Source organism: Spinacia oleracea, chromosome 4 (assembly GCF_020520425.1).
Source record: "Spinacia oleracea cultivar Varoflay chromosome 4, BTI_SOV_V1, whole genome shotgun sequence".
NCBI lineage: Eukaryota > Viridiplantae > Streptophyta > Magnoliopsida > Caryophyllales > Amaranthaceae > Spinacia > Spinacia oleracea.
Window position 1 is genome coordinate 164,061,935 of NC_079490.1, and position 10,812 is coordinate 164,072,746.

The window sequence follows — 10,812 nt, forward strand, 5'->3', positions numbered from 1 at the left end:
TCAAACTAGAAATGTTACTCCGCGTAGATCGCAAAGATATAGATCTCAACCGGAAAGGTACTTAGGTATTTTGACGAACGAGAGCTATGACGTTCTATTACTTGAAAGTGATGAACCTGCGACTTACAAAAAAGCTATGACGAGCCCTAGCTCCAAGCAATGGCAAGAAGCCATGCAATCTGAATTAGACTCCATGTCTGAAAACCAAGTATGGGATTTGGTCGATTTGCCAGATGGCTACCAAGCCATTGGAAGCAAATGGGTTTTCAAACTGAAAAAGGACAAAGATGGGAAACTTGAAGTTTTCAAAGCTAGATTGGTTGCAAAAGGTTACAGGCAAGTCCACGGTGTGGATTACGATGAAACCTTTTCACCAGTTGCAATGCTAAAGTCTATTCGGATAATGTTAGCAATCGCTGCATATTACGATTACGAAATATGGCAGATGGATGTCAAAACTGCTTTCTTAAACGGCGTTTTAACAGAAACTGTGTTTATGACACAGCCTGAAGGTTTTGAGGATCCAAAGAATGCTAAAAAGGTATGCAAGCTAAAGAAGTCAATCTACGGATTGAAGCAGGCATCCAGGAGCTGGAATATACGTTTTGATGAAGCAGTCAGTGACTTTGGTTTCATCAAGAACGCAGACGAATCTTGTGTATACAAGAAGGTCAGTGGGAGCAAAATTGCTTTCCTAGTATTATATGTCGACGACATATTACTTATCGGAAATGACATTCCTATGTTAAACTCTGTCAAGGTTTGGCTTGGGAAATGTTTTTCGATGAAAGATCTAGGAGAAGCACAGTACATATTGGGCATCAAGATTTACAGAGATAGATCTAAAAGGATGATTGGACTTAGTCAAAGCACTTATATCAATAAGGTGCTTGATAGGTTCAAGATGGCGGACTCCAAGCGAGGCTACCTACCCATGTCTCATGGAACGACTCTAAGCAAGAATCAGTGCCCAAAAACACTTGATGAGCGTAGAAGAATGAATGGGATTCCATATGCATCATTGATTGGTTCAATAATGTATGCTATGATATGTACACGCCCGAATGTTGCGTACGCACTCAGTGCTACGAGCAGATACCAGTCAGACCCAGGAGAGGCGCATTGGACTGCTGCCAAGAATATTCTGAAGTACCTGAAAAGGCACAAAGATGACTTCCTGGTCTATGGTGGAGATGATGAATTAATTGTTAAAGGCTATACGGACGCAAGTTTCCAAACCGACAAAGATGATTTCAGATCACAGTTTGGGTTTGTCTTCTGCCTCAACGGAGGAGCAGTAAGCTGGAAAAGTGCTAAGCAAAGCACCATTGCGGATTCTACAACTGAAGCGGAGTACATTGCTGCACATGAAGCATCAAAGGAAGCTATATGGCTAAGGAAGTTCATAGGTGAACTTGGTGTAGTCCCCTCCATTAAAGGACCAATAGCCCTGTATTGTGATAATAACGGAGCTATTGCACAGGCAAAGGAGCCTAGACACCACCAGAGAGTCAAGCATGTATTTCGTAGATTTCACCTTCTACGAGAGTTCGTTGAAAGAAAAGAAGTCGAGATAAACAAGATTGGAACTAATGACAACATATCAGATCCATTGACTAAACCTCTGCCGCAGGCAAAGCACAACTCGCACACTGCAGCTATGGGAATCAAGCATATTGGAGAATGGCTTTGATGACCCTGTTTAATGTTTTAAAGTTTTAGAGTTTAAATCTTTGTAAAACATTATTGGTTAATCATTCACAATAAATGAAAAGAATTCATTTTTCCATTTAATTTGTGGTTTATTAAATGATGAGTCTCTTCAATTTGACGATATATTCAAGATAGACTGTCAGGACCAGTCCTGTGACTAAGAAATGTCTATCCAGTGAACTTGAATGTCAAAGGTTGAAAATGGTCCCTAGTCGGAGTTTTCTATTAAATTGGACGCATAGAAAACGTTAGACGACTAGAATGCAAGATGACTAGTAGTTCTGTTTCTTGAATGCATAGATACTTACTTTGGGAAGACTAGTATCGGACAAGACCTATGAAACTTTACTGTAAGAGATGAAAATCTGTCATAAGTAAATTTCATTAAAATTATTAGACACTAAATCCTCAATACCTGAGTGATTTGAGATTACTTGTTTGAGAACTGGTTGCTTTGACGTTGACCAACCGTCGCACCGTAAAAGGAGGCTATAAAGGCAACGCTCAGGTAATCACCTATCAAACGAAGTCTAATCTCAAGATCGCAAGATTGGGATTGTCCTCCCATAAATCGGGATGAGATGCTTAAAAGTTGTACAAGGCCACTCGGAGAGCTAGAAACTGTGAAATGCATGGCCGTGCTCGGATGAATCATAGGCTATGATTATCTGTTTATTTGATCAGTTGAACTCTGAAACCGAGAAATACCTCTGGACATAATAAGGATGACAACTCTTACCTTATGTTCAAGAGCAAGCATCGAGCGACAAAGGAATTAGGAAATGCACACTTGTCCCTAAGGACAAGTGGGAGACTGAAGGAAATAATGCCCTTGGTCCAAGTATGCATTCAATGTTAAGTCTAATAAATGCGGTTCAGTATTAATTAACAAGTTAATAATTCAGTGAGATCAAGTGAGCTGAATGCCTAGCTAGAGGCCGCTTCAGTTCAAGTGGAATTAATGATATTAATCCACAGCTTACTCTTGACTGAACCCGTAGGGTCACACAAATAGTACGTAAACGGATCAAGTATTTAATGGCATTAAATACTCCATCTATGGATATTCGGAATCGACGGATCTTGGTTTCAGTGGGAGCTGAGATCGTCACAGGCAAGAAATGAATACTCCGGAATCGATGATATTGCCGGAAACGAATATATGGATCGTATCGGAAGTATAAATATTATCCAAGTCGTAGATGTTGCCGGAAACGGAAACATGGTACGTATCGGAAAATATTATCGGAAATGGAAATATTGCCGGAATCGGAAATATTGCCGGAAACGGAAATATTGTCAGAATCGGAAATATTATCGGAATCGGAAAATAATTCCGGAAACGGAAATATTAAATATTTGTTCGAAACGGAAATTGATTCCGGAATCGAAAATATTGAATATTGTTCGTATCGGAAATGAATTCCGGAATCGGAAATATTGAATATTGTTCGTATCGGAAATGAATTCCGGAATCGGGAAATTAATCGAAAGCGTATCGTACGAATTAGCATCGGACGAGGCCTGCCAGACGAAGGCCCAGCACGAAGCCGGGCCATCGCCCAGCAAGCCAGCGTGCCACAAACGCACAAGCCAAGGCTGCGCCAGGCCCAGCGCGCGCCAAGGCTACGACAGCGTGTGGGCTTGCGGCAGTGGGCTGCGAGCTCGCGGGCTGCGCTCGCGCGCATAGCGCCCCTCATGGGCTGCTGTGCGTGCGTGTGTGTTTGTGTGCTACTCGAATCCTAAAGCTACCGGGATTTGTCATATGATTAAATCTAATCCTAAAAGATTTAGTTTATTTAATTAGAGTCCTAGTAGGATTATAATTAAATAAATTAGTATCCTAATAGGATTCCAAATCCTTTTCCATAACTCTATAAATAGGTGCCTAGGGTCACATATTTACATCGAGTATTCAAGTATTCAAAGTGAGTTTTTGAGAGCAAAATTCAGTCATACAATTGCCTATAAAGTGCCGAAAATTTTAAGTACCTTAAGGGTGATTCTAGTTGGTCAATCTTAAGGCGGATCCGGACGTGCTGTGGACTATCTACGGAGGGACGACACTTGGAGTCCTAAAGACTTGTTCTTGTTCGGTTCGGGCCCAGCTAGGGAGGGCACGCAACAAAGAGTATGCATCTAAACTATGCTAAATGATTATGTGTAAATAATATGTTTTCCTGGCTTTATGGTTTTTCCGCATGATTTATGAATTGTCATATGTATCATAACCTAACAATATTCACCCGGGCAGAGACCACTTTGCAAAGCGAAAAGTGCTACGTCGGCTTTGACACAGCTGATCATCGTGGCTTCTTTCGTGAAGCGGGCCATGTAATCCCTCAGACTTTCGTCTCTGTCTTGAGTGACTGTCATCAACTCATGGGTGCTTTTTTCTTTGCGGTAGTTGCTGATAAACTGTAATCTGAACTTCGTGACAAGATCTTTGTATTCTCCTATTCACCTAGGTTTTTGCTTGAGAAACCAGGTTTGAGCGATACCGGTTAAGGTGGTCGGAAAATATTTGCACCAAGTGGCTGCCGAATAGAGTTGAAGGTACATGTGCCCTTCATATGTTGCTATGTGTTCTCGAGGGTCGGCAGTTCCGTCGTATTTGATATGTGCCAGCAATTTTACTCTGGATGATACTCTTTTTCCGACTAAGTCCTTCGAAAAAGGAGAATCTTTTGGAGTCATTATTTCATCTGATGGTGTGTCTGACCTTTCGACCGGGCTATTTCTTCTTTCTCTCCTAGATCGAGGTGAACCGTGTGCTCTCACCGGGTTTCGAAGCGGAGGCGATCTAGGTCTCCTCGGGGGAGTTCTGGTCCTCCTTCTTCCTTGGACCGTCTGGCTGACCCCCTCTGGTGATGGTCTTCTTTGTCTGACAGGCGAGCAGGTAGTATCGGTCTGCTGATTTGGGGGGATACGCTGTCCTAGCCTTTGTCTGACAGGTATTCTGTGTCCCAGGCGGTCCAGAACTGATCCTTTGGTCGTTGCAGACCGGGTTGTATGTGTTTGAATGGTCGGTGGGGGTGTTTCGGATCGGCTTGCGTATAGCCGTCGGTGCAGGGGTTGCCGGCGGTTGCGGTCTCTTCCCCTTCATGAAGGGGTTAGGACTGTCTGATGGTTGGCAGACAATGTCGGCGAGGTGCCCTTAGCTCTATTTGCCTGGGATATGCATCGCTGCATGACTTCCATGGCTGCTGCGATTTGTGATTCGGTCGGGAGGGTGTCTGCTCGCGAGCTGGTCTCCTCTCTCCTAGTTGACCTGGTGGTTCTTGTTCTCCTTCTTTCAGAGGTTCGACGGGTCGACGGTTCTGCGCTTTGGGAGCGTGTGGACTCCGAGGATGAGCAACGTAAGGTGCGGGATCTGGCCATTTGGTAAGTGTTCTCCCCACAGACTGCGCCAAATTGTTTCGGGTGTAAACAATCCCTTAAGAGGTAATTTATCTGATTGAAAAGAGTCACAATGGCTTAATAATAATGGGTCGTTATTATTAATTGTAGAAGAATGTCTTAAGCTTTTTGAACAAGGTAATTAGTAAAAATGTAATAAATGTGGCCTGCCCCCACAGATGGGAGACAGTTGATATTTATAGGTGTAATAAATACAGTATAATGGGCCGTTTGGGCTAACTTGGACCTGGTCCGTCTTGCGGTCCTTGGGCCTTGGACTCCAGAGCTCGAATATGTCATTTATCCATTAGGTTGCTTGGGATCTTCTTCTGGGCCAAGGAGATAAATGGGCCTAAAATTCTTGTACTTGTTTAGGCCCCAACACTAACCAAATCCAAAACAATAACCACAATTATGATTCTGATGTCATCCAACTTTACCCGACCAATAGCACCAATGGTACTCGGGAGACGAGTGTAATGAGTCAGCCACCAGATATTGTTCACACTTGGTTTAGGAATCTGGCAAGCAACCTACCACCAATAACAGTTCCAAACTTTGCCAACTCAAATTTCGAAGTGGGGGAATCATCTACTGCGCCCCAACCAACAGCAAATGCAGGCCAAAGTACTCTCTTTCGAACACTGGGAATCGAAGAATGGGCCACTGCGTCCAACCCAAATCTAGTCCCATTTGAGGAGGGTGAGATTCAAGATTTTAGGGCCCCGAATGCGGCGGACTTACCACAACCTAGTCAATGGTTGGTGATACCGGCGACAGAACCGCGAGTGGTTAGGGAGCGTTTGGAATTTGATGAAGACGTACTCAACTAAGGCAAGAAACTTAATTGAAACAGGAAGAAGACTTGCTCAATCCCTTCGAGAGTTTAGGTTTCCACATAGGGCAAATAGAATTCATCCTCTGCCAGGAAACTCGAACCCCATGTTTCTAGGGGAAACTGATGATTTTAGGGGAATGCCAAACATACCTCTAACAGAGTTTGATCCACCTAACACCCCTGTATCAATGATTGGGTCTCCAATCGGTTCTCTGAAATTTTCTGATTTTACTAATGAATCGAATGCTGTAGGTGATCCAATAACTAACAAAAGGAGAAATCGTGATGGAAAAGTCGAAGTTGTAAGGTCTGAAAATGATAACACAGTAAGAGGAAGTGAGTTCGACACTGGCTGGGGTGAAAGGAACAAACAGGCGAGATTGCACAGGTGGGCTGAAAAAGGGGGATACAATATCTGGATAAGAGATGAAAAAGGGAGAAGGTACCTGAGATCAAAGGCAATGACTGATGCGGACTTTGCGCGAATTTGGGGCAAAGAGGTGATGGATGGCTTCCTGTCAAGGAGCACTGCGAAGAGAATGCAAATGTCCTCCTCTTCTTCTGAGTCATCAGGAAGGAAGAAGAGACAGAAAAGCGTGGAGGTGACTTCTGCTCTCAGAACTTCAACAGAGGAGATGGAAGAAGAAATTCAAGCTGCCCTTTTAGAATCAGCCAAAGATGTGGAGATGGGTGAGGTGACTGCACCAGAGCAGTCCCCGAAAGCTAAATGAAAGTTCTGTCGTGGAATTGTGGGGGCCTCAATGACCCACGCTCCCCTACCCTTCCGTACCGAGTGTGGCTCACTCGTATTAAGAAGCCTAATTTTGTGTTCTTATCGGAAACTAAAATGTCTTTTATTGACGTAAAAACTAAGTTAGCCTTTCTAAACCCTTCATCTTGTTTTGGTGTAGACTCGGTGGGTAGTAAGGGGGGTTTAGTAGTTCTCACTTGGTCTAATGCTGCGGTTAGTTGTATTCTGAAAACGAAGAACTTTGTATTTTGTGAAATAGTGGAATCCAATGGTAGTTTGATCTATATTCTGTTTGTCTATGGTGAACCGATTGTGGAAGATAGGGGTGATGTGTGGATTGACCTAATTAGAATCATCGAACAATACCCAAATTGTTTAATAATGGGCGATTTCAATCAACTTGACAATATGGAGGATAAGTTGGGGGGTGCTGATGTTATTAGGGGATTTGATCAGTTTTATGATTGTAGACTAGCTTGTGATCTTCATGATGTCCCCTTTTCTGGACCACGCTTCACTTGGTCTAATAAAAGAGATGGTGAAGACCTAATTATGGAAAGACTTGATAGAGTGTATGCAACTACACAATGGTTTGACTCATACCCTAATGGAAAATTCTTTAATCAACCCCTAATTTGTTCAGACCATGCTGCAATATTATACGACTCTGACCCAGAGCAAACCCGCTCGAACCGTCCTTACCAAGTAGAAGGATGGTGCCTCTATTTTCCTGAAATTAAGAACATGATTGCTGATGTTTGGGACTAAAATTTTGGGGGATCAGCTATGTATGATTTGGCTAGGAAGCAACGTATGATAAGAACTATGCTCCGAAAATGGTGTATTAATAATAAGAAACTTTGGGGTATCAATTGGAGAATGGTATCAGCTTCCTTAAACAATGCAGCAATGGACATCTCGTCCTTATCTCAAGGTAATACTTTCATACAGCAATTAAAGGATTGGAGTCCAAACCTATCCATTAGCTTTCAATATTGGAGACAAAGAATGAAGGAGAAATGGATCCAACTAGGTGACATCTCTTCAGCCACCATGTATAGAAGAGTGAAACAACGTTCCTCACGCAATGAAATTCTAACTCTTAGAACCGAGAATGACTCTTGGGTTGAAGGTCAACAGGAAGTCTCAAACCTGATCATGGAAAATCTGAAATCCATCTATGAACCGCCCCATCTAGACAACCAAAGAGAAGAGATTGACCCGATCTTGCGCCAACTTGATTGCCCGCAATTAACGGAACACCAGAAAGGAAATTTAATATAATTCCTTCTCAGATTTAGAGATTAAAAAGGCGATGTTCGATATCCATAACTCTAAATCTCCTGGCCCCGATGGAATGATCGCGGAATTTTTTCAGGAAAACCGGGACACGGTGAGTGACTCAGTAGTGCAAGGTGTTAGAAGCTTCTTAGAGTCGGGACACATTTTAAAGGAATGGAATCAAACCCTTCTGGTCATGATTCCAAAAGTTGTCACTCCAGAGTTGAGTTCTCAATTTCGCCCAATTAGCTTATGTAATACCATCTATAAATGTGCTGCAAAATGCTTGGTTAATAGGATGAAAATAGTTCTACCATTCCTAATCTCGGATTACCAACACGCTTTCATTCCGGGAAGATACATGGAAGATAATGTGCTAATTAGTCACGAACTACTACATGTAATAAATACAAAAAAGAATTTGAGTTTGGCTGCAATAAAAGTGGATATGTCAAAGGCCTATGACAGGGTCAACTGGTTATTTCTTCTACAGGTTCTACATGCTTATGGCTTTCCCCGTCACTGGATTATGTTAATATCTCAATGTATCTCGACGGTGTCCTACAAGGCCATTATCAATGGAAAAATGACCGACCAACTTCTTCCTAGGTGTGGTCTACGACAAGGTGATCCTCTCTCGCCTTATCTCTTTATATTTTGCATGGACATTCTCTCTCGAATGTTATCATTGGCCGAGAGTATTAATCTAATTAGTGGGATTAAAGTGCATCGAAGGGCTCCCTCAATAACTCATTTCTTCTTTGCGGATGATGCTATGCTCTTCTTCAAAGCAAGTGAATCCTCTTGCTCGCATATAAAGGAAATAATAGCAAACTTTGGGAAGATTTCGGGTCAACAACTAAACCTTGCTAAATCCTTTGTAAAATTTTCGCCAAAAATGGATCCCATTTTAATTGGAAAATGTAAGGATATGTTAGCAATGCAACTAGTTGAGTCAATGGGAAAGCACCTTGGAGTGCGGATTGATCTAGGGAGGAAAAAGAACTCGAGTTTCAATTACCTTGTTGATGGAATAGCAAGGAAAATCTTAGCTTGGGCAAGTTTAAATTTGTCCCAAACCACAAAGCGGAATTTAATTCAGACTATTCTCCATAGTAGTTGCTATCATGTGATGAAGTGCCTCAAACTACCACTCTCGATTTCGAATAAAATAGACTCAATGGTGATTCGGTTTTTCTGGGCTTCAAATGGGACTAAGGGTATACATTGGGTGAAAAGAAGTATAATTCAACAACCAAAGGGGATGGGAGGACTAGGTTTACGTGCTCTGGGGACCTTAAATAATGCCATGCTTTTCAAACAGGCTGACCGCCTTCACCGAAATCCGATGCTTCTAGCTTCAAAGATCATCTTAAACGCAACAGGTTGTTGGGTGTGTAAACCACTGAATAGACTAAGGAATGCAGCTTCTTGGGGATCAAGAGGTCTGAACATGGCAACCAAGCTTTTCAAGAATGGAATGGCTTGGAAAGTAGGAAATGGCTCAAGCATTATGGCCTCAAGCATGGCTTGGGTGAATGGGAAAGTGTCGGAGGTTAGATCTAATCAGACGCTTGGTTCTTTGATGTCCTGGAGAGTGGATGAATTCATCAACAATGCTACTTTAGAATGGAAAGCTGGCCTCATTAGACAAAGATTTGAATGGAAGGACGCAAGGGAAATCATTGGGATGGAACTTCCAAAGGAAGAGAAACAAGATTTCATATACTGGAAACATACCTCCTCTGGAAGATTCTCTATCAAATCAGGGTATGCTTTTTTATTACAACAACGAGACTTGGAGGATCAGCCCTCTGATCCTATTGATTCAAGTTACTATAAGCTTATTTGGAAATTAAAAATATTGCCGAAATGGAAAATTTTCCTTTGGAAATTGAGCTACAACGGTTTAGCTGCCAAGGATAACCTGGCATATAGAGGGATTGAGGTGGATGCCTCTTGTAATTATTGTGGTTATGACGAAGAGACTATGCAACATCTCTTTAATATGATCAACACAAAATGAAACGTATCCTTTGCAAAAAGGGGTACGTAGCTATATCCTGCTCTTTAATAGCGAGGATGGAGGAGAAACACAAAGACTCGAAATGTTTATTGCGATGCTTTGGGGTATTTGGACTACTCGGAATGAAAGGGAATTCCGGGGTACTGGAGGACATGCCAGAGAGGTTTTATGGAATGCGGAATTGAGCTACAAAAAGCAAGTAACTTTTAAAGGAGTTTCGCCAAAAGAAAACAACGATGGGCCGAACCAACCACCGGGGTTTCAGCTCATCCACTTGGGAATTGAAAAGATTGTTTGCACTAACTTTGTTTTGCAGGTTGATGGTTCATGGGATAAAAACACGACACGAGCTGGGAGCGGATGGGCTTTCAAGGAAGGGGACGACCACCAAATATAGGACGGGGGAGGAAAGTACGGGATTTATGGCTCTGCGCTTCACTCAGAATTAATTGCGATTAAATCGGGTCTTCTGTGGGCTAGGGACAAGAACATACAAGACATTAGAATCGACTCTGATTGTTCTAATGCGATCGTTTATCTTGAAACACCGGAGAAGGCGACAGTTGAGATAACTTGAAACATTCATGAAATTCGGAGGATAGCGTCCTCTTTCAGAAGATGCACAATCCTAAAAGTGGACCGTGACAAGGTTACAAGGGCACATGAGATTGCAAACATGTGCAGGCGGACAGGAACGACCTTTAGTAATTAGTTTTTCTTTCTCTTAGCATTTGTCAAAAAAAAAAAAAGTGTTTAAAAGTTAATCTTATATACGTAAAACTTATCTACGGAATATTTTTTAGT

The 10,812-nt window shown here is 42.3% G+C and overlaps 1 protein-coding gene across 1 annotated transcript; it reads left to right on the forward strand.

Moving 5' to 3' along the window:
* Nucleotides 1-6,677: 6,677 nt before the first annotated feature.
* Nucleotides 6,678-7,469, forward strand: LOC130472116 (uncharacterized). The gene has a single exon (XM_056842562.1). It carries the CDS (start codon nucleotides 6,678-6,680, stop codon nucleotides 7,467-7,469), a length of 792 nt encoding a protein of 263 aa, XP_056698540.1.
* The last annotated feature ends 3,343 nt before the right edge of the window (nucleotides 7,470-10,812 follow it).

What these genes read in the sequence shown, in the direction of transcription:
- LOC130472116 (XM_056842562.1), top strand. Translation starts at nt 6,678, where the DNA reads ATGAAAGTTCTGTCGTGGAATTGTGGGGGCCTCAATGACCCACGCTCC.